This window comes from Pelmatolapia mariae, linkage group LG22 (genome assembly GCF_036321145.2).
Source record: "Pelmatolapia mariae isolate MD_Pm_ZW linkage group LG22, Pm_UMD_F_2, whole genome shotgun sequence".
Lineage (NCBI taxonomy): Eukaryota > Metazoa > Chordata > Actinopteri > Cichliformes > Cichlidae > Pelmatolapia > Pelmatolapia mariae.
The window spans coordinates 11,529,504-11,553,944 of record NC_086245.2 but is presented as its reverse complement, the minus strand read 5'-3'; the positions used below and the strand labels follow the sequence as shown (position 1 = coordinate 11,553,944).

Sequence of the window (24,441 nt, the reverse complement as noted above, 5' to 3'; positions counted from 1 at the left end):
CATTTCCTGGGAATCCTCAGGAAAAATAACACCCCTCAAAAGCTGCTGGTGTCCTTCTATCAATGTTCTATCAAGAGCATTCTATGCTACTGCCTGTGTGTGTGGTTTTTCAGTGGAAAACACTTCAGGGGATTGTAAAAATTGCCCAGGGGATCATTGACTGTTCTTTACCCTCTCTGGACAAACTGCAAAGCTTTCGCCGTCATAGGAAAGACCATAAAAGACAAAATAAATAAACAATGCCCAAACTCATCATGCACAACAATTAGCAATAATTTGATCTCATTGTGAAAACACGTTTCCAATAAGAGCTGCAGAAAACCTCCCATTCTTGACATCTTATCTCTGAAATATTATTTGAAGTTATCAACTAGACTGTCCTTGTCAAGTGGAATCAATGCTCCTTTATCACCAAGAACTGACTGAATAGAACAAATATGCACGTATGAATGACTTAAACAGCATTGTGTAGCAATGCACTGCTCAAAGCATATCCTTTGTTTTAAGTACAAGGCCTTCTCTGACTTCACTGATCCATTTTTCAGCACTTCGTTTTATACAATTTAATGCAGTGGTGTGAAGAAAAAAAAAAAAAAATCTGCCGAAATACAGCATTCTTAACTCAACACACATCGAGTTTTGCCTTGCTTACTCTTCTGGAACAGACATAACAGGTTCAACAATACAGGACTTATTGTTAACTCAGCTGGATGTATTAAACACCCTTGTGCTGAGACATAAATGTTACCAGCATGCATCACCAAACACAATAGTGTAGCTTGTGTGTCCAATTGATTTGTAGTTTCATGATAATGCAACAAGCATGTGGAGCGGCAGGTTTGTCTACAGAACTTCCACTAATCCATAAAGCCACACAAGAGCGCGACAACCTAAAGAGTGGGTGTGTGTGGTTTGTTTGAAGAAGGAATTTCAAGTTTCCTGCTGCAACGTAATACACTGGTGGTAAGGTTTCCAACACATCCAGTGTGACTTTGACCTCACCCTTGAACTTTATGAAAAGAGATGGGAGTCAAAACAAACAATAAAATGAAGATTTATTTCTTAGATGATGAAATCCTCAAGTCTTGATAGATAAAATCTGGGACATGGATTAAAACAAAATCCTCAAACTAATAACAAAAACAGATTCAGTCTACATCTGGAAACAAGTCTATCTTGGTTGCCCATCCACAGTGTCAACAATTAAAAAAATCCTTTCATTCACAGCAAAACAATGTAATGTAATTCTGCACTTAATAGTTTATAAAATGATTTCTAGATGTGGCTTGTATAGACAATCAGTGGATAAAAGACTACCAAGACTGACCTGAATATGTTTCATTCTGCTTTATGTTTACACTACTGCAATATTTTATTGATTATTATTTTTGAATGATGCATGATTTTTTATGCATCGTTTAAAAACTTTACCCTTGCATAACCTCCATGTGCAAAGGTAGTCACAGTGTCAGCTCGCTGTTTATTTTTCTCTGTGCAAACACAAACCGTCACTGGCGCTCGTCTACAAACACATGAACAATATGATTATACTGTCCTGGCCTGTGATTAGTAGCTTAACCTCCACCCCACCTGTGTCTATATGCACACCCAATGGTGACTTATACATGCTTACAGCTTTAAAGCATGTCTTGTTTATTGCCTTGCAAACATTTGTGACCAAATTCACCATTCACACATTTTATTCTGCTACCTGCCACCTACTATGAAACACCTAAGACCTCAAGGTAAGGTTGAAATCTACCAACCAGATCAACTAAGTCAATGTTTACCCTGGAGAATAAAATGAACATATCCTGTTTTTTTATGACTTAGAACTCCTGAAACCGTTGGGGTCTCATGCACAGCTATAATTTATGAATAGACAGCATAAAATGGGCCTGTGAGGGAGGCCCTGACAGAAAGGTCTAAAACGAACAATATAGAAAAACCTATGTTGACACTGGACGTCTTTCCATTTGATCATTTTCGTCTGGGTTATATCAGATAATGGTAAAATGAAACACTCCATCTGAAGATAGAATTTGAGCTTCAAGGTGATTTTTCAAACAGAACTTTGCCTCAAAAGCAGAAATATGTGGGTGGGGCTTGTGAAATGGCCTAGTTAAGCACCAGATTTGAATTATTGGGGGTTACAAACCGAGGATACATGCAAACGTTTTGCTGCTGAATTTTTTTTTTTTTTTTTTTTTTTTGCATGCAAGCTCGATATCAGTTTCCAGCATGCCATATCAGAAGACTGTGGACAAATATGCAAAAAGCATGTTTCTGCTGAAGGGGACAGTGCTAAGCTAAGTATGCGCTTACTTTTATCCAACTCTAAAGTTCATTGTGGCTCTATAATTATATTTAAGTGTACTACCTATTTCAAAAGTTGTTGGGATGTTTGCCCAAAAGTTCACAGTCTAGAAACATCCCAACTTTTTTTTTTTTTTTCACAGCAGTGAGGATTGCTTAATTGGGACTTTTCATTTAGGCTACCAATGGAAACAGCAGGTGCAGGCTACTTGCTGAAAACTAAAGTTTATTTGAAGCTTTGCTGCTCTTTAAAGCGTCAGAAGCTGCTTATTACCCCTTGAGCAATACAGCAAATGCAGGCATGAAAACAGGTCACTGAGTCAACATCACGACACTGGGTAAGCTTACCTGAGCACCTTCTGGCTCTCATTAGCTGACTTCTCAGAGTCGTTCTTGGACTTTGTCTTGAATTTGAACAACTTGAACTTCTTCTTCTCCCCTTCGTTTTTCTGCACATCCTTCTCCACTGATTCGTCCAAGTTGGCTTCGCTCTTGGAGAACAAACTTTTCAGAGACTTTCTGGTTGAACTCCTCTTCGCCATATCTAGTCTACTGGGTAACGTCAGAGGGCCGAGTGAGTCGGGTCTTCTTCCCCACTGATCATTCAAAGCCGATGAAAACAGGCGAGGGGCAGAAAAGACTTACTGACAGCTGACAGCTGTTGCTCTGGCTGCCTCATTTTGTGTGCAGCACGCAGAGCTCAGGTGCGGGACACGCCCCCCGGGGAACACCCATCTCAGACAAACAGTGACACTCACTGCAGATGATCAAACACCGGTCTTGTTAACATATTTTTGCAATGGCGACAACTTCGGGAAATAAGTGGAATTTGTTTTTATTGGCTTTACTGTCTTTGGTGTTACGTAGTTCAGCAATTATTACCCACAGAAATTCAACAGTTTATTAAAAATACAATGTCAAGGGCCTTAATATGCATATGCAAAGACCATAAATACCAAATTTTTAATTTTTTTAAATAAAAAAATGTTTTAGGTGCTAATGTAATAATTATAAGAATAATAATCTCGATTTAATTAATTAATACTTTATTCAGATATGAAGGGAGCCTTAATTAAGGTTAACAAGCTTTCTGCTTTTATCTATCTATCTATCTATCTAATGATAAATCCATGCGTAAACGTATTACTTTACACTAATGCGTTCTTTGTATGCAGTCTCCACGGTTCTAGGACGACATCGCCTGGCCTGTGTGCGGTTTGCAAGTCAATCATCAGGCGCTCACATGCGTGTAGATTGCTCTGCCACAAGATGGCATCCCAAGATTGCTCAGTCAAATCAGAGCGTTCTAGCTGCTCAAAGTTCAAGCATGTTACCTGTTAAACCTGTTGACTGAGGTGATGGATTGTCCATAAAATAAGGAACAAACAGAGAATAAACTGATTTCTTCCTCCTTCTTCCCTGTTCCCAGTAGCATTACAGGTTTTGGCTCATATAACTCTCTCATGTGGCGATGAGTGAAGAAAAAGAAGCCCTAATTTGACTTAAACAATTTCTGATAATATAAAGAGTCGTCATTTGTTTGGTCAGACACTAACGCTTCGCTGCATTTCTTTACTGAGAGGGCCCCTACTCTTTTTCTATCATGGTGCATGACACAGAGAGAGAGCAGATGACAAAGATAAGACACGGAAAACACAAAACACATGATCTAGCTTTTATTGGGGGGGGGGGGGGGGGGGGGGGGGGTGAGCTCATTCTGGTCACATTGTACTGGGAATCCCCTTTGGTGGCCTGTTGGAGCACAGTGTGAGAGACTTTGAGAAGAAAAGGGTGTTTTGAACATTGGGGTTCGAAGAATTAGGTTTAGCACAGGAAAAAAAAAGATTAAAAATACCTTAAAGGTTTAATCCTCACAATTACTAAAAATGTACATGTACCAATTTGTGCATCACATTCTAACAACGAGAGACTCTGTCACATTCCTCTCCTATACAGTCTAGCTTTACTTTATTTAGTTTTACTTTATATTTACTTTAACACTGCTTCCCCATTGCCAACTCTACCCAACCAACCAACTTAAAAAATAAATAAAATAAATAAATCATCGATCCAGTCCATCGATGAAAAAGTTAGCTACAGTTAAACGTAATGTGCTGAATCAGAGGTTAAAATGAAGTAGTAAGTAAAATCCCGTGAAATGTAACTGTTGGGTTTTTGCTGATTATCAGCAGGAAAACATTTTGTTCTAAAGCAAATGAGAAAAATTGTGTGATTATGAACTCGCATAACAGAAGGAAAACCACACATTTTTTTTAATCTTTATATGTGAAACCTTTAGACCCATTTAGCTGACTGCTACAACGTCACAACCTTGTGTTATTACTCAGTGCCCCACACCCATGTTTATTGCCTTTACTGCTGACTAAAAATAACATCTACTGAAAGTCAAACATTAAGGCAGGATGAAGTTCAACAGAATTTATTAATCCAGGTGAAACATGATTCAAAGGAAGCACATAAAAAAAAAATGGAAACATTTGAAAAAACCCAACACATTTGTTGTCTTTTTACAACAATCACTGGCTATCAGTGAGCTAAAACTGAAAGGGAATGCTGTCAGGGAAAGGGCTGTGTGTTTGTTCACTCAAGGCATAGCCACCTGCATGAAAAAGCACACAAATAAACACTCCCATCCCTTTTAACATTATCGTCCTTGGAATCTTTCTCTTGAAATAAGACAGAAAGCTATTTGATGCTCAGGGGTCATAGCATTTGTTCATGAGATAAACCATCACGAAGCGATTTGGTGCTTGTCCAATACAGGCCCTTCTCTCCAGGTAAGAGGCCAAGGGGCAAGAGGCTTGGTTACTTTTAAAAACAGTCATCAATTACTCACCTAGTTATTGCTCTGCTGCTGTGTATAATGTTAAACAGACATGTGACCATTTGCTACAAACTTAACTTTTACGTTTTTGTTTAGGTTTTTTAAATTGCTTACATTTTATTATGTAATCTTTTGCCAAATTATTAATATTTGAATTTAAGCAAACGTCCTTTCTCTCACACACAAATTGGCCACATCTATATACCCACAGTATGAGTATACTATGAGTATACTATGAGTATACTGACATGAAGAAAAACAGATTTGAAATGTTAGCTTCAAGCATTTAAGATCGAATAAGTCACAGTTATATGATTTTTTTCAATCTGACAGGGTAAATTTCCCAAATTACTAATTCAAAGGTAACTTGTTACAAAGTTATCAAACCCCAATCCTGTGACTAATGGACAACCTAACATACAGTATGCACAAGCCACCGTGAAACTAATTCTGTGAGTAGCAATTTTAAGGTTATGTCTGGAGCATCATCTGAAGGGTTATGACATTTCAAGACATAAAACTACAGCCAAGTTGAGCGTTACACCCTCTGGCTGATCTGCTCCTGTGCCAAATTTTGTATGATGTGTTAAATCTATGTTTTCACCTGCAGCCAAGTACTCTTTGCCTAACCTGTTGCACAGCAATGGCATGCTGTCAATTGTCATTCAAAGATTTTCTTTTTTAAGATCAAAGGTGTTGACCAATTTATTGAACAATAAATGTTGCATTGAGTTGTTAAGCAAATAAATATGGCAGGTAGAAATAACTCCTCTGCAGTTAATTAAATCTTGCCGATGGGGATAATCATTTTGTTCCTAAAGAATGTTAATTGAGACCAAGGTTTAAGTTGCAACTGAAAACATCAAGCAGAGTTTAGTGAATTTCCTGCTTCAGACAAAGAACTCCCGATTTATTTTTGTTCTGTATCTGTATTTGCTGAACTGCTCTCTTTGCCGCATATACACTGAGTCACTACCACAGTCACTGTTTCTGAGAAAAGAACTGGATATAACGTGACAGGTGCTTCCACTGCTTATATAACTTCCCATTAATATCTGGTGATCTTGACAGCCAACTGTTGCTTGTACTAAAATATATATACGACTTTAACTTTCAGTTTGATTGGATTACTGAAATTTCTTCTTTACGACATGACACATGTTGGAAGTCAGATGTCCTTTTCAGGGGTTTGTGGGATTTTAACAGTAGACACTGTCCTAAACGAGGTGTTGATGAAGTTGAAGGTTAAACCACTAAAGACTGGGTGTTAGTTATTCAAATGGTTCAATGGGAGAGGTGTAGCAATAGTTTTCTGCTCTGTGGTAAGTCCGTTCTCTGTGATGCTGCAGGCGAACTTTGTTCTGTGAAAATAATGGACGCAAAGGAAATGACTCCATTTGGACATGTAATTGAACTATCAAGCAGTGATACCTTTAAAGGCACATCGTGACCGTGTCTAAGTTCTCACTTTCCCCAAGAAAGTGAGAACTTGCAAGTTCAACGAATCTGAAACAGGATAGTAACTTCCCTGGAAACTTTCCTGGAATCTTTGCTACCTTGACATGCATAATGAAGAATGAAACTTCCTTATGTAGAACACACTAGAAGGGGAGTTATCTGACTCCAAGGTCCAAGAAAGAAATTCTCATCATTTTTTTTCACTAACTGCATGATTACCTCTTAAAGGGACAACTTGAAAGACTTGAAAGACTTACCTTTGTGACGCTCATTTTTTTTTTTAATGTTTTCTTTTATTTTAGCGTATTTCTTTCATTTTCGCTTGCATAATTTCCTGGTGGGATTCTTTGGAACTGCATGAATTTAGTTTGCTGTGTGACATTTGAAATACAGGGTGTTAGGATTTTAAGAGATTATAAAATGTAGAGACATCAAGTAGATGAACGACACGAAAGACACTTTGACAAAAAACGCGTCATGTCAGCCAGGAAGTAGTGGAGCGATGACAGATTACCGCCATTGTTTCTAAAGCAGTCTGTTCTTTTTAGACTGATATGGTAATAATTTTTACTGTCTTCTTGACAATCCTGTCATCTGTTGATGGATGAGTGTATTTCTCAGGTGAGGTATATACAAAATACTACAGTTGGAGGTTAAGATATTAGGTTAAGATATCTCTTGTATTATCTTTTATGGCCAGACTGATTTGCATATATTTGCACACAAAATGTAATAATGGTCTGATGGACTCATGGTTTAAAGGGAAGAAGGGCTTTAAAGGTCACGCAGTTGATTAGCCTTGGCTATATGTAAATTTTAGCTTTGTGTTCACTTTGCTAAAATTCACCAATCACATTTTAAAGCCTTACTTCCTTGAAAGATCGGTTATCAATTGCCTGTAAGTGACAACTGAAATGCTAAGCTAATATTAGCTTCTAATATATTGCCCAGATATTGGAAGCAAATATTAGCTCAGGAGATAAGAGAGGGTTGTCTGCCAGTCAGAAGGCTGGTGGCCCAATCTGTCCAGTCTGCATGTCAAAGTATCCTTGGGCAAGATACTGAACCCAAAGGTGCCCATGATGCATCCATCGGGGTGTGAGTAAGAAGGTAATTGTTAAACAAGATACTAATGTAAAGAAAAGAAAAAAAAAAACGTTTGTATGAATGCATCTGTCAAAAGTACTTTGAGTCCTCAGTTATGTAGCAGAAAAGCTCTAAATAAGTACCAGTTCATTTACCAATTACCTATTGAGTGCTGGCAGCAAAGTTAAATATGGACAAACCACAAGACCTCTGGCTCAGTGTCATTTGGACACAGTTTGGCCATCATGCACGGCACCAAACGCAGCATATGAGCACAAACACATTATACCAATACTGTGGGGGAGGGGTGATGATTTGGGCTTGTTTTGCAGCCACAGGATGCAGGTACCTTACAGTCATCGAGTGAAGTATGAACTCATCTGTATATCAAAGTATTCCAATGTCAAATGCAAAGCCATGTTTCTAGCTAAAGCTTAGCATGCATTAGGACCATCAGCCCAGCAAGTCTCCAACAGAATGGCTAAAAAAGAAAAGAATCAAGGTGTTGCAATGACTCGGTCAAAGTCCAGACCTCAACCTGATCTAAATGCTGTGGTGGAATTTTGACAGCCATGCATAAAAAATGGCAGTAAACCTCACTGAACTGAAACAATCCTGAGAAGAAGAGTTGGCCACGATTCCTCCGCAATGGTGTGAGAGATTGATGAAGTCATAGTGAAAACATTTAGTTCAAGTTATTGCTGCCAAAGGTAAATAGTATACTTTTTTACACTGACGTTGGCTTAGTTTTTATTAAATAAATAATATCATGGTGTAATATGTTATGTGTTGTTGCTCATCTGAGGTCATCTAATTTTAAGATTTGTCATAGACCAGATCATTTTTTATTTTATTTTACTGTGCCGTGATATGCTAAACTTTAGTTTTGATGAAGGGTGTTATTACTCATTCACATACCTATACAAAGGCCTATGCTTGACATCAACATTCAACAGTCTCTTTAAAAAATTTTCACATTAGGGTAAAGTAGCTAGAAGTACCGACAGTAAAATGATTTCATATAAAGCTGTAAGGCTATGAGAATTGATTTTACATGCATATATACAGATAGTCTGTATATGTTTCAAAAAATGTTTATAACAGCTGTAATGAGAGAGAGAGACCCAACTATTTATCTATATGTGATAAGGACCTAGTCTACGTGTTATTTTTTTTCCCTTCTTTTCATAAAAAACATTACAATGGGGCTTTTTTTTTCCAAACTCTGAGAGCACCTTCTGCATCTATTGCTCACTTGCACAGTAACAAAAATATGTAGCTGGCAGCTTGCCAGAACAGAAGGGTTTCCTGTCACCATGGTGGTTTGCTCACATTAAAGGTCTGAGAGTGTTTTTATTCTGGTCAGCGGTGTGTAGGTGTTTTCTGTGGGGTTCTCCCCCACAGCAGAGATCACAACCAGAAAACACTACAGAATGAGAAGTCACTGCACAGCAAAAAGAAAAAGAAAGCGGTTAAGAGAGACAGATCAAGAAATACCTAATACAATTACTGTAATGAGCAAACCATATTTACAGTAACTTTAAAGTTTAGTTTGATTGAAACTGTCTCATTGCCATGGAGAGACAGCGATCAAGTAAGAGAATTATATTGGGGTTTGGTGTTCTTTTAAGTACAGTACTGGGGTAAAAACATTTGCCAATTCTGGGCATTCACGACAGTTAAATATCAATTTCAGTAGCAAAAACAGCAGTGGTCTTGGAAGTCAGATGCTTCCAAAAGTAGATTCTAAAAACTGGGTTTTAATTTGGAACTCTATTTTAGTACAACTTAATGTGTAATAAATCTAGACCGTGCTTTTTTTTTGAAAAGTCGGGCAATAACAAGTCAAGGCCTGCAGTGTTTCTTAGTAGTTTTTTAAATTTGGGCTTGTAAAAATACATTAAATAACCAGAACATCAGGATAATGAGTCACATCCATTTTGGAAAGATTTCATATGACTCTGTGAGTCAGTCTAACCAACCTGCAAATGAAAAGAAATGGACTTACCTAACCTAATCATACCAAAACACAAAACTTGCAATAAAAATGACGTGCTTTATCCTAACAAAGCTGTGAAAGCAAGCACAAATATACGTGCCTTACATTTATAAGTGGTGCTTCTGTGATTCACAGTGTTACTCACCTCTTCCCATTAAACACTGGAAGCTCTTGACAGTAACACAGCAACAAAGAACTCCATAATAGGAGAATGTGTTGTGAGACTCTGTATTTTGTAATATTGTAACATTGTGATCTAAGTACACTTTTTTCACTGGTGACTGACTTACTTAATTTCCTTTACTTTCTTGGAAAGAGTGTACTGCCGTCAAATGAATGGCAGTAAGCAGGATGTTGCACTGTGTTACCATTTGTGACGAACAAACTCGGTAACTACATCATCATGACTTCTAGTTGCTGGTGCATATCAAAAAAGGTTGTGTCAGGATTTTCACTTGGCTATTTGGGTGATATTTTTGGCTATAATTCTATTTCTATTTTAACAGGAAAAAAATTGGTAATAGTCACATAATAAACATGGTAAGATTAAAAAAGAAGGAAAGGGTTTAAAAGGCCCAGTCTTTTTGTTTGAGTTCAGCATGCCTTGGTTGTCTGTCTGTTATCTAGACTCACATTGGCAGTTAGGATAAGGGGTCACACAAAGCTGATTACTAGCTCCCTAAGTTAACTCAGGATTAAGTTAACTCTGGTTTTTACATTAAACCGCATCTAACCAATTATAGATGAATGTCCTTGGTGATTTTAAAAAGGAAGGTAAAACTATATTAGAGGTTAAGCACATAATAAAATGACACAGGTGCTGCAGACAAAGTAGCAGTGTGAGAGGAAAATCATTGTCCATTTGTTTAGTGTTAAAAGCTCATATGACTGTCTGTGTGCTTCAAACAGTTTGTCCACTAAGACTGGAAACTGTTACTATATTTAGTGGAAGTAGTGGGAGGAAAGCTGGCAAAAATGCCAACACTATAAATTTACTGACTTATCAATATCACTTAAAGATAATCTCATTATTATAACTAATTATTTTATTAAATTAATGTTTGAAAGACATTTTTAGTTTTTATTCTTTCATTTGGAGCCCAGCTGTGCTCGATTATCCAAGAGACAGTGAAGAGTAAACATAAAAACAGAATTCCAGTGTAAGCTTACTCTATGTGTAAATTTAATACAAGTAGGTGTTTTGTTTTAGGATTATATATTTATTTACATAGAACATTTTAATTGTAAAATTGTTTGCAACCAGCAGAAAAAGTAATAAAAGAAATAAATTTGCACAAGGATCTATATTTAATCAATAATTTATATTTAATACTGATGCTCATGAGGGAAATACAAAGACTAGATCTTTTGCCTTTGACTTAATTTTTTCTAATTCTCTATTTTTCACATGGTTTGATTTTACATTCTGTTTATGCTATTTGTATATCTACAGCACTTTGTGAATCCTATTTTTATTTATTTTTTATAAATAAAGGTGGTAGGGTATGGTAGATCTTAATAAAAATCTGTACCCCTATACTAGCTGTGCACAGAAGTCTCAGAGATCATTTAGTAATGGCGATACTGTTTTCAAGAGAACAGATTGGTCAGTAGGGCATGATTTTATACCTGTTCTTATTTATTTATTGCTCTTTTTTTAACATTAATGCTCATTCAAAGCCTGGATAAAGGGGCCAGTTGCATCAGGAAAGTCACCTGGTAGAAAATCTGTGCTAAATCAGATTACTAGCGAGTGAATATGGGTGTACACAATTTAGGAATTTAAACATTAAAATACATTAAAAAAAAACAAAAAAAACTTTTTAGACTTCTGGGCCTGTGCAAAGTGAATTTTCAGTAAGACACAGTGAATGGAAGTCACTTTTGAGTAAAAATAATCCTGTAAAACAGGTCGGAAGTCTCCAAAAACAGAGATAACACTGTTCCAAAACTAGTTCCAGGAAAGACAACGATCTCAGTTTTTTAAATTATGTTGATTAAATGGATTCGATTCTTATCAGATTAACTTGAAGTGAGAAGAATGCATTTGTATTTCTAGATCACTGGCCAAGAGAGTTGAGGCACAGCGTGCTAAGAAAACAGTGCAAATACACAAACACAAGCAAATTTGCCCTGCAGCTACATGACTCAGGCGTTAAAAGCTAAATAAATACCTGACTCAAATTCGGCAGCACTCCTGTTTATAGTTGTCTCATTATTGTCTGAAGTTATGATTTGAACAATTTTATGTGACCTTTTTGGTGTTTGTCAAATCTGGCAATTGCACTGTGTGTATTGATGTGTTCTCACAGAAAGCCCAATCGATCACTGGATTTCAAAAGCAGTCACACACAAATTTGCTATCCTGGCATGAAAGCACTTGAAAACACGAGATGTATAGAAACAATAGCTTTAATGTGCTACATCATGTAAATATAAAAGTATCATCAAAATAGTCTCTCACGTATAAATTCTTAACATATCATAACTTGTTTGCAAAAATAAACTACATAAACAAACATACTGTACAGTAAAAGCACTAAAAACAAAGAAAAGTATATTACTCAATAGTAAAAGTTTTAAAGAATGGTTCCTAGTTACCTTTAGGCAAAAGCATACAGATATTGCTGCATTATTATTACAGTGCCACAATACAAAAGTATTAAAAAGCTAGAAAATTGTGCCCCTTTGTTTGCACATAGTTGTTGTTTTGTTTTTTTTGTATTGCTGTATGAGGTACCGATGTTTCAGTTAAGATTTGGATGAAGCTCTTTTTCTTTTCTTTTTTTTTGCAGTAACATCTGGAGTGAAACTTTTGTGTAAGAAATATGTAAAACGTTTGAATCCAGCAAAAAGCTGTAAGAAAGAAAAAACCTCTTTGTTTCCAGAGGAACCTGTTTAAATAACTGTGTTTACACTGAATCTTGTCTTTTGTTTCTTTTGGCTACATTATGGTTTGATCAGGACGGTGTGTCTTTGATATCCAAGTTGGCAAGTAATCGTCGAAAAGGTGAATAATGCTTTGACTGAATCTCTTTAGAATGTAAGAATGAGTTAAATAATGTGAAAACATTGCTACATATTCATGTTTTTTGATTGTAATTTTGGCAAATGCTTATTCCCAGCAGTTTCAGGACATATCAAGTTTCCCTTTATCATAAATAAATAAGACAATCGCAGACAATATTAGGAGCTGGTTTGTGCTATCGCTGCGTCCTGCCTTTGATTGACAAAGTAAAATAACGCACACAGTACAATATAACAAGTGAAGGCTCATCCACAGGTTCGTGCCACGTTGTTGTTCCTGAGTCCATTTGCGGTCTTACCAAGAGCTCAAAATCTCTTTGGGAACGTCAACACACAGACGCAAACACACAAAAATAATACTACTAGAAAAAAACAAACTAAGAAACAACTAAATAAATAACGCTGATGGCATTTAAAAAAGGAATAAGTTAAAGCACAAAAAAAACAATCGTCTACCTGAGTAAAAGGGGTTTTAAATACTTCACAGCTTACACCTCCCATGTTTATCTTTTTTAACTGAGGTTTGGGAGAAAGTACAATCACTGAATACTATCACCCAGTCTTTGGAATGCTCTTCTTTTGGTGTTGTGCTCATTGGATTGGGTAAGTTAATATTCCTTGTTATGCCTCGTATGGCACAATAGGAGATTTCATTTGGTGACACTCATATTCTTGGTAGATTATATGCTGTATGTTCAACTTTATATTCCTTCTCACTGTCCTTCTGTTTTCACAGATGGCCGTTTGTGGAGATGAACGACGCTGGCCCTCTCCTGGTAGGCCAGAGGGGGATTGTGGTGTGGTGCCGATTGGGTCATGGGTGTCAGTGGTGCATTAATAGCTGCAGTCAGAGCTTTTAGCAGCATGGTGGCCTCCTTCTGGTCTTCTTTTCCTTCACCTTCTAAGGTACGAGCCAGCCAGTGCTCGACGGCTTCCCCAACCTGAGACGCTGATGCTGTTTCTGTGAGCGCGTCTGCCTCTTGGCTGGCATCAAACCGCTCCACCATCTCTTTCATGTGCACATTGGCAGGCGTGCTGGAGTTAGCTGGGCAGGTGCTGCGCTGGTGGATGCAGAGAGAGAAATGGTGGAAAAAGGCCTGGGCGCAGAGCTGGCAGCGGTAGGGACGGTCGCGGCTGCTGTGGAGACGGCGGTGCAGTTTGAGGTGGATGTACTGCGTGAACTTGGTGTTGCACAGCTTGCACTGGTAAGGCTTTTCCCCAGAGTGTAGTCGTAGATGTGTCTTCAAGTTGCTGGTGCTGCTGAAGCGCTTGTGGCACACCTGAAACACATGGTGTAAAAGGTCAGCACTTCTGCGAGTAACGTACACATGACTAATTCTAAAGTGAACCACCTAGTTGTGTTTAGGTTCAACTTTGATAAATGATGTCATATTATGGTATCAGGATTGATCATGTTATTCCAGTTCTCTGGGTAAAACTAGCTCCATCCAACAAACTTCACACCCACAGTGTTACATAAGCAAACAAAAGCATAAAGATGCTGTCGCATGACAAACTAGGTTGTGGCTCGGTGAAAATCAAATAGACACTGCATTACCAGAAAGGTATGTGAGTCAGAAAGCGGTTACCTGTTTTGTGTACACACTGAGTTTCTCTGTCTCTCATACTCTCGGTTTTACATCAACATTTCTTAAGTGAAGATTAAGGTTTAAACAATAAACAGTAACATTTTCTGAGTAAAGAGCTTGCATATGAAGCATGTAAAAAGGAAGATAAAAAAACACACAAAGGTTAGGATTACCAACATACCTGACATTCATGTGGTTTCTCTCCCGTGTGGACCAGGTGATGTTTCTGTAGGTGGGCAAGCTGAGTGAAACTCTTTTTACATAGGTTACACTGGAATGGTCTCTCGCCACTGTGCACTCGGAGGTGAACCTAGAGACAAATTATAGAAATTATACAAAGAGAAGTCATGAGTATTAAGGAACAACAGTAATAAGTGTAAAGTTTAGCTTAAAAAATAGGAATTTATTAAAATGAAGTTAATGTTGTTACCTTGAGGTTTGACAGCTGTCCGAAGGTCTTTGAGCAGATATTACATTCATACTTGATCTTTCCATTCTGCTTCTTCAGTGGATAGGGCAGGGATTTGTGACCAGGCCCATTGCGTGGTGCAGAGCTGCTTTTGGTTGTAGCCAGGCTTAGGTTCATAGCCTCCTCACAGCCAGAGGGGGACTGCTCAGGGGACTGATAGTGGCTGTTGGGCTTGGCGGGAGGGGAGAGCTCTGGAGTGGCTGGGGCTCCTCTCGGTGGGGAAATATTTGGTGTTTGCTCTTTCAGACCTCCTTGTGGAGATGGGGAGTAGGAGAGAGACACTGGAAGAAGATTCGGTGCGCTGATAGGGGGATACGGGAGTCCGTCAGCGCCGAGGTAGCCGCTGTATTGGAGCGAGCCTCTCGATGACAGCATCCCATGAAAGGGAGGAGAGTATGGGGGGAGCAGGAGGCGAGGATAATGTGGGTTGTAGGGAGGAAGGAATTGATAAGAAGGGTGGAGAGGTCTGGACTGTAATGGGGGGTAAGATGACACCAGGCCTTCCCTGTGCCCATAGAGCCCGTGGAGGTGAAGAGGAAAATTCCTGTGTGGAGCTGGGAATGTAGAGTAGTGATCTGGCAAGTAAGGATGATTTAGACCCAGACTGGGCTCTCTGTGCTCCAGCTGAGGGGAAGGAATGATGCCCCTTCCTTCTGTATCCTTATCGTCCTTCTCATCTTTTTTGCTGAAGTCAATTATCTGGTCATCAGGTGTGTCAGGTGGAGTGTCTCTCTCCAACATCTCCACATCAATCTTTTCTTCTGTGTCACAGTCCTTCCCTTCTTTTACCCCTTCCTTTGCTGTTTCTTTAAGCCACGTCTGCTGAGGTAAGTGCTGTTTCACATACTCATGCTCTTGGTCTTCATTGTTACTCGTGTATTCTGTCACAGAAAAATAAATACAAGCATTTAGCTTTTTAACAGTGTGTGATGAAATCACCACATCAAACAGAGGGCAAAAAAGTAGGCAGTCAGTTTAATATAATGCTCGTTGTGTAAGTCAAACATGTTTTACAGGCATTATGGGACATCCACCCACAGAAGGTGCTTCTTCATATGGTAAATGATAGTAGTTTCGGTTTTGACATGATGTGTAAATCATAGATGACAGGTTTCTGTTCGGCAATCACTGAAGTTCTTTTGGTGTGGGAGAAAGAGTTGGTGGTAAAGTGAGGGGGAGTCTGTATGTGTCATGTATGGGCAGCAAGACTGTGAGTTTCGTTTGTGAAACCTTTTCTGGGTATACAGCAGCTGTCTTACCGTACAGACTACACAAAAAAAGAAAGAAACATCTCTTCCTTTTTTCCTTTGCTTTCTTTGTTTTGAGATGGCATTTCCACGCATGTTATTTGTCAAAATTAGCCCTTCTCAGCTACTGCAAGATTTCACTATGTGAGTTATACTTAAAGTATGAGTGGATCATACGGCTCCTTTTGCATAACTTTATTATCAACAATTTGCCAAAGTGTTTATAGTGTTTTACATCAATAAAACGTAAATTAGAAGGCATCAGCTTATAGAGACACAAGCTTTATAGATCAGCTTGTATTTTACATTAAAAACAAGCTCATTAAAATGGCCTTGAGACATTTTTATCATTCTATGCATTTCATTGATGCCAGAAAGCATAGGCAACCAGTTCCAGAAAACTAGCTGTCAAACTTGATTGCATTCGTTTAATCAAGTCCCGGAATATCTAGCATGCAACAGTCAACAATCCTGGCCTGTGACTAAAAGGAAGGTAAATGCTTTCAAGATATTTAAGATGATAAAATAAGGCAATAATGCCTTGCCTTGCCTTAGCATTAGTCACCAAGAAGAACGGCGACAAGGTTTGTGTATCCAGTTGGAATGAATCACCAGACTTACCCTCATCTGTTATGGTGATGAGGGAAAGACCTGATGTTCTACTAATAGCTAAAAACAGGTGACTCACTAAGGTACTTTGACCAGCCATTATACACCTGAGATTACTCTTGCTTTCCTTCAATCCTACAATGAATAACAAACATCTCGCAAAACGCGGAGATGTGCTTCGTCTGCAAGTGTGGCTCGTACATTTCCCATGATCTTTTTAAAATTCAGCTCACTATTGTATAAATCAAACAGAAAGAAAAAGAATCAAATCAGCTAACTTGTTTGTTGGTAAAAGAGATAACATCAGGCCTTTTTTCAAAGGAATGGAATAACGTGTCTTCATTCACTTTGAAGTGAAAGAATTTCACTGATAAGAGTTATCGCACAGTCTTTGTGACACTTGTTTAGTCATTGCACTGATCTAAATCTGTCACTTTATTGGATATTGTGCCTAAATATACAAAAGTGGTTTTCAAGTCATTGTCCTGCCTCACCGCTATAGCTGGTAATCAACTTCCTTTCACTTCTTTATATGAAACTTAGGCCCGCTAAAAAGTTTTTAAAGTAAAGGCCAAATCAAAACAAAAGTCAGCCACTATACTATACTTTCAACAACTTACATCTCAGGAAGTAATAAGGGACCAGTGCGGTTTGCTTCCGGTGGTTCAGCATATTAGTTAAGCTTGTCCACTGTAAGCTCTACAGCGCAAAACTATTATATCAGTGTCCCGTGTAAAAAGATTTTGCACTCCTGCTGCACTCACTCTGTTTGATATCGTCTTGCTGGCCGCAGAGCCTCTGGGCAAACTCCTGACTGTACCAGACCAGCAGCTCCTGTTTGGGCTCCACAGGGCGGATGGTGTAGAAGTAAATGTCCCGTCCGTTCTGGCATGCCACCAGGTTCTGTTCGGCAAGAGAGCGGGCAGGGTTGACGTAGCGCATCCAATTGCTCCTGTGGACATCGTAGCCATCAATGAAGTGTTGGAGCTGTCCACCGCTATAAATCTGTACAAGATGAAGAAGAAGAGAAGGTAAAATCACATGTTCACATATACGATAAGTCTGATTGATATATATATATAAACATATATATATATATATCAGTATATAGATTATCACTCTAGTGGTCATCTATTGGGACAGTACTGGAATGTTGCTTAAATAGTAAAAAAAATAAATAAATCAATAAAAAACATATCAAAAAACTCAATTAAAATGAAAACTTAAAGTAAAAATAGTCACCTCTGCCATGGGCAATTAAATATCCTGTATCCTCTTCAGTTATCAGTGACAGTATTTTGCTCCTTTTGTTCGTGCCTTACACCTCCACTGTGTGTGCTGACAGTTACAGTCTTGCATGTGTGGAGTGCTGAGTGCATATACTGCTTTTGAGACGTAGTGGGCGTGGTCTCTCTCTCTGTCTGTCTCGCTCTCTCTCTCTCTCTCTCTCTCTCTCTCTCTCTCCCTCTCTATCTCTTTCCTTGCCACCTCTATCAATTCTTTTTTTGGTGGTGGTTTCAGTTAATTACATTTGTCGGATAAATTCCTGTTGTAAAGTTAATTACGATACCGTAATTTAAAAGAAAAGAAGATGACACATCTGCTGCTCTGTGATAAGAAAGCGAAATGTAAAAGGTGCTGGCAGCCAGCCAAACGCGAGGCATGCCTTTGGCAGCACGTCTGCACATGTCATGCACCTGTGTCATGTGGCCGATAACATAATCACTTCCGTGGAACGGCGACTTTCACTCTTGTGGTTAAGGAACACCCCTTACAGGTTTACAGGAAGTGAAGCCGGAAGGAAAATACGTAGCATGGCAGTAAAAACTCCTTATGGGAATTGACTCAGCACAATGCAAAATTTCCTGAGTGACACAAGCTGAGTCAGGATTACTTTGTGAAAGCAAATCTGAAAAATCGAACTTAAAAAGAGCGGAAAGATAAGGATTCTGTGAATATGTGCGTGTGGATTATGAAAAACAGTCCTATCCTTTGTACATGTGACACATGTTGCATAGGGCTTCAGTGCCGGTAAGACTCTCATGACTGTGTAAGCATTCCAATCCACTGTTACGTGCCACCGGTGGTCACAGCTTCCTCTAAAATTTTGACCAAAACTTCTGTGCGGCAGTGCAATCTGTGTGAACGCATTTCTTTCCCGTATTGACGTATGGACAAAGACTTGATGTGAAACTTCTGCCTCTGAGCAACCAGTGTTTTCTGTTTAGTTTTTTTTTTCATGAATAACAGAAAAGACCTGTCCATAGTCATTTCTTGTCTCTTCCCAGTGTCATTTTTTTCACATTTAGGCTTGAAACTTTCCCCTTCTTAAGCAGTACCTTGCCAATGGGTTGGTGTATGCTTAAATGTCAGTGTAAAGCTTGTAAAGCATGTGGTTTCCCTTACCCTCCAGAAGTATTTCCTGTTGGCCAGCTTGGGTACATTGTCTTTGGTGTAGATTTCTCCTTGCAAAGGGCCAAAACGAGTCCCTTGTGGAATATATTCTTTGCTGAACACACCTGTCACCTGGAAAACAGGCCAAATAAATCATTGGAGTTTTTCATATACAAACATACTACAACTTTCAAGCACTTATAAAGAAACAGTATTAATTACTTATTTATTCATTGTTTACATGTAAGGGTTAGTGCTTGTTGGCCCGTGTTGCCTGTTTGTTGTCACTCTGTCACGTTAACCCAGACAGCTCCTGGAGCCACAAGGTGACCCACTTTCAACTCTAATGAGTTAAACGAATGAAGGGTATTACACTCTTTCTGACATACTCTACTGATCTCTGACCCACTGTCCTCACAAACACCAGAAAGCGAGAGAGAGAAAAGACAGAAATACAGATGTCTTGTTAACCACCAATAATACTAATAATACTAATACTTTTATAGTTTTAAGTCAACAAAATGTCAACAGCAAACAAAGATGGAAAAGGAGACACATTTTGCTCACTCTTTAAAACCCTTCATCCTGTTATCCATGGTTGCGAAATGATCCATATATGTGGAAATGAGTCAGGCTTCTGACTCCTTATAGGAGTTTCAAGTCTTAGCATCTCCTGAATACGTACGTCATACACATAATGTACAATATGTTCCGAGAAGAGCCTGTAGTGTTCTGCAGTAATGGTGATCAGTAACTGAGTCATTTTTAGTCTATTGAAGTACCTTTATAGCATTTATTTGTTTTTTGCTTTTTAAAATTTAGTTTAAAAAATCTTTTGCGAGGCCTTACTGGATATGGCACAGTGTGATCTGATTTGTTATTTATACTTAATACAAGAGTAAGACTTACAAAACACACTAAAACACGCACACACACACTATCAAGAAGCCGTATCTTCAGAACAGGCAACTTTCATGTTCAGTTCTTAAAAAACCAACGACCCCTAACTGAAACTTTTAGCCTCCACCACCACCGCCACCCCCATCTTCAACCTTACATAAACACAAACTGTTTTCCTGCCATCTAGAAATTCTGACTCAAGCTGGCCCTCGAGGATTTTCATGGACTTCCATATGAAGGTCAAAACATAACAGACAAAAAAATGCGACAAGCACCTGGGCATTTGTGGCGATTCATCATGCAAATCATGCTTAATCAGTTAATTAGAAAAACAACAGGTCAGTGGGAGCAGCAGGACCATGTTGGTGCGCGTGTGTGTCAAACAGCCATTGAGGCGAGTGAAGTGATTCCAGGATGTGATGAACCAGTCTGACAGGGACATTGTACTTCACTGCTGTTGCGTGACTAACAAATTGCTGCGGCTGCTGGACTGCCGCTGCTGCTTAACCGCTCCGTTCAACTCGGTTGATAGGCAGGGGAAGGGAGGGCAGGGTGTTGAAGAACGGAGGGAGAGCGTTCTTAAGTGGAGCCACGCTATCACCCTCACGAGGACCCTCCTTTTCTTCTGCCTTCCTCCAATCCCTTGTCTTTTCTGAATTCTATTGAAATAGCTTGTGTGAAGCCTGATGCCTGGCCGGCTGCCTGTCCCCAATGAAAGTTAATCATCTGGTTTTAACCTAAATCCCCACTGCCCCTTCCCCCCAGAACACCCGCTTCTCCCCATCTCCTTCAGTGCCCCCCCCCACCCCGTCCTTACTGGCACTCATTGCTAATGCCCCATCTGCCACGTGCCCCCTTCACCTTACTACACATGTTTGAAGGCATATTACACTGTTTTATTTCAGACTACTTTGATTTGAATCATCTAGCATTAATCACTCACCCTTGGGAAAAATCCCTTCCAACTGATTTTTCCTGATAGCAGTGTGTACACCATCCCACGTGAAGGAGTGGCTGCTTACATGACTATGACAGGAAATGAATTTCTCAACTTTGGTGGCAGAGAATTGAGGAGAAAGACTTGACAACATCTTTAGAAAGGGAAACCAGTCAAAAGACATGCCCTCATACTTCCAGTCATAAGAGTGTGTTCGTTCTTGTTTTCATGTCCCATTTCGCAGCTGTCGTTGTTTCAATTGACAGAGTACATTCACACATACGTGCATACAAGCTTAATTCTCTTTCAATAAATGTTTGTTTTTCTAGTTAGCTAAATGCAACATATAATAATGGCAACAAGCACTGACAAGCAAACTGCTAAAATCAAGTTTGGTACAGTGTGAGAGTATGAAACGGTGGTACTGTGTTTTAGTCAGTAAATGAGGGTGGGGGGATTTGAATCAGCCATTAATGTGATTTTATCATGTTAGCTTGCATGCTTTTCTCATCCTGCAGCGGTAAATGCTGCAGAAGGAGGAAGAACAGATTAGAGTGTGAGACCAAGAGAAGAGGAACGATGTCAGGAGAAAAAGAGGAAGGGGACAGCAAAACCAACCACAAGTATCGCAGTACTGAGCCTTAAGAGCGAGCACAGATGAAGTGAGTGTGACATTGCTTTCTCTTTTAAAATGATGTGTTTCTCAGGTACAAAACAAGTTTCCTCTTAAACTCACGCTGGGGGCCAGGCTTAGAGTTGTTCAGATTAGCTGACATGCCTAGGCAAAGGACTGATCCTACTTCAGTGTGGGCCAACAGTCAGCTGACTGACCGACAATGACTATCAAAGCGATGTTGCCAGAAGTTGTGTTTGCGCTGGCTGACTCACCTGAGTGGAGGAGGATTAGGAGGTAAAAATGACAGTTGTAAAGATAAAGTCTTGAATGAGATCATTTATTGGAAACAGCTGATTCTTGTCATTCTGCTCCAGGTCTATGCACAAATGTGTTTGTGACCTGAGAAAATGAGTGGCGGTGTGCATTATTTGAAATGCGAGACATGTGCAAAACAGAAGTAAGTGAAGGTGGTCAGAAGACCTTGACCTCAAGCTGCCAGTGGCCTATCTATTGAGACACACTCTCTCACTTAAACACACACACAGACACAAAACACACGCTCACACCACACTGTGCAGTCTACCCCATACATCAAGAATGCATTAGTCAGCAGAGCTATTGTTCCAAGTAACCCGCTGCAGATGGCCTGACAGAATGTTATGTAACACATAAATAATAATATTGAGTGTAGACACTAAAGCTCTAATCTGAAAACTGGTAACATCAAAGACAGTGAATTGCTTGAGGGCAAAGTTATAGTAAATTGTTAGATTTTTATAACATGCTATTTCATGCATTGCATGAGGGGACTGGTTTGTTTATATATACATGGCGTATTGGTTGCATTGTATTGCACTTTAAAAGACGTTTCATAATTAGCTGCTCTATAATCCAATGGGTAAAAACCTCAAAGGGAATTCAGTCTTACCTCATTGTCTGTGCTATATTCAAAGGTGAGGTTGCGAGGGATGGAGGTCATGGCTTTGGGCAAGTTGAAGCTGGGGTCTGCCACCTGGTCTGGCACAATGTAGGTGCAGTTGAGAGCGAAGTCCACTTCCTTCCACCCGCTCATGTCTCCAGGTGTGCTATCCAGTGTCATTTTCGACAATATACAGTACACTACACTTGATAGATTCAAGCTTTAAGTTTGGTTGAAGTTGCTTTGGTATGGGATTACTTTGCTTTAGCTGGGGAAGCTAACTTGCCTTAGGTACAATGGTTAAAGCTCAAGATCTGGAAAGAGAAATGTGGATAGAGAACAAGCTTTTAGTGCTTTAGAAACAGAACTTTGTAGTTCCCCCCCCAAAAAAAAAATTAAGCAAAACACATCTTATTATGTGAAGTCAATTTGTGTAACCTGCTGTTTTAAATTAGGCCTTTTCACTTCGCAGTTATGCAGGAATGTAATTAGATGTTCAGGTATCCAAAACCACATCTGAGACCACCATAGTTTTCTGAGACTCACTACCAGTTGTTAGTCATTCATGATTCAGTCAGCTACTTCCATTCACGAAGAACCACATTCATTGATACTGTTCCTGGCCAACATCTCAACAATCACCTTTCCATTTAACCAGCCAACAGGTCAGCCTGACATCTTATGCTTATTCTTATTCGCATCCATCTTCAAACATTATTCTTACAGGAAACGCCCCCCACCAAGAAAAAACGAACAAGCTGTGACTTACTTTTACACATTCATTCAAAGGCTGGATCCTCATTTCTTTGGCTATGTCATCCCCTAACTGTTTCTCCGATCAGCCTTCTCCTCTATGGACTCTCTCCTGCCTCTCAAGTCCTCCTTTACTTCTTCAAAGATTCAAATAGTTCCTCAGGTTATCCACTCGGTTGCGGCCACTCACCAGAAACTCATGTGCCCGGGTTGCGCCAAGCTTTTTTAGCTCCACGCCCCAGCCAATCACAAGCCACTACGGTCACGTGACTGAGCCATCAGACACCCAACTGTTGGTTTCGGACAACAACATCAGTGACGTTGTACACTTGGATACCAAGTGGCTGTTGTGATGAATGCTTACACATACACACACATTCACACGCGTCCACGCACACAGAAAGAAGACATCTTAATGAATGAATAAAGGAAGAGCAGATGGCTGGCCTGTTGCCACTGAAAAACACACTCGTAGACTTTTGCTTGGTTTGGCACTTAATGAGCAATCTGCTGCCACCGTATCGCCTTGACCTACATCCCACTTTAGAACATCTTCAACTGAGGACCCCCCCCTGCACCCAGATCTCAGCCGCACAAACATATATGCAGAAAAACACACGTCAGAAATTAAAGAACACAACCTGAAAGCAGGTTTTGATTTTTATTAAATATGGAAAATTTTTCACAGATACCCAATTCTCATATATGGCATATCAGGTAAATCACTACTTCCTGTCTTTTTCAAATACAGAGTTGCAGAAAATAGTTGTGGCTTTGGGCGCTATTTGTTCATTCACACATACAGATATAGGGCAGGTCAACCGAGCTTACAGGAAAGAGACTTAGACACCTGTCTGGCGAGCGTTCTCTTTACTTTCAGACGCACAGTGGTCTAGTTTGTGTGACACAAACTAGTCACCTTGACCCAGAGTTCTGTCTGTATATGCAGGACAGGACAGGAGAGAGGAGATAAAACAGTTTCTATGGAGAGTAAAGATTAGGTAACGCTTGTTCAAGTGGACATATGGCCTACTTAGATTTCATAATACCAATTTCATAGAAGCCATATGCCTGTATGGGATTTTGTCAGTTACATCACAAATGGAAAATTTTCTGTGAAACTTTTTTGAAATTCATGAAACATAAAACCATAAAAAAGTTACTAATTCTACATAGGTTCTACATATATCTACATAGGTTTATTATTGTCATTACAGTATGTACCAAATATGATATAATGTCCACTAAACTAAATGTTGACAATGACAACGACAAAT

The 24,441-nt window shown here is 39.2% G+C and overlaps 1 protein-coding gene across 1 annotated transcript; it reads right to left on the bottom strand.

Moving 5' to 3' along the window:
• Window positions 1-12,538: 12,538 nt before the first annotated feature.
• On the bottom strand, window positions 12,539-23,344 carry LOC135932856 (PR domain zinc finger protein 1-like). The gene is made up of 7 exons (XM_065470563.1): window positions 23,181-23,344; window positions 22,421-22,725; window positions 19,052-19,171; window positions 17,410-17,650; window positions 14,751-15,670; window positions 14,502-14,630; window positions 12,539-14,011 (listed from the first exon to the last, which is right to left on the bottom strand). Exons 2-7 carry the CDS (start codon window positions 22,589-22,591, stop codon window positions 13,445-13,447), a joined length of 2,148 nt encoding a protein of 715 aa, XP_065326635.1. The 5' UTR covers window positions 22,592-22,725; window positions 23,181-23,344; the 3' UTR covers window positions 12,539-13,444.
• Between the last annotated feature and the right edge of the window lie 1,097 nt (window positions 23,345-24,441).

What these genes read in the sequence shown, in the direction of transcription:
- LOC135932856 (XM_065470563.1), bottom strand. Translation starts at nt 22,591, where the DNA reads ATGACACTGGATAGCACACCTGGAGACATGAGCGGGTGGAAGGAAGTG. An exon ending in AATATAGCACAGACAATGAG is followed by an intron (nt 19,172 to 22,420) that starts GTAAGACTGAAT and finishes CCTGTTTTCCAG; the next exon opens with GTGACAGGTGTGTTCAGCAA. An exon ending in GCAAGACGATATCAAACAGA is followed by an intron (nt 15,671 to 17,409) that starts GTGAGTGCAGCA and finishes TTTCTGTGACAG; the next exon opens with AATACACGAGTAACAATGAA.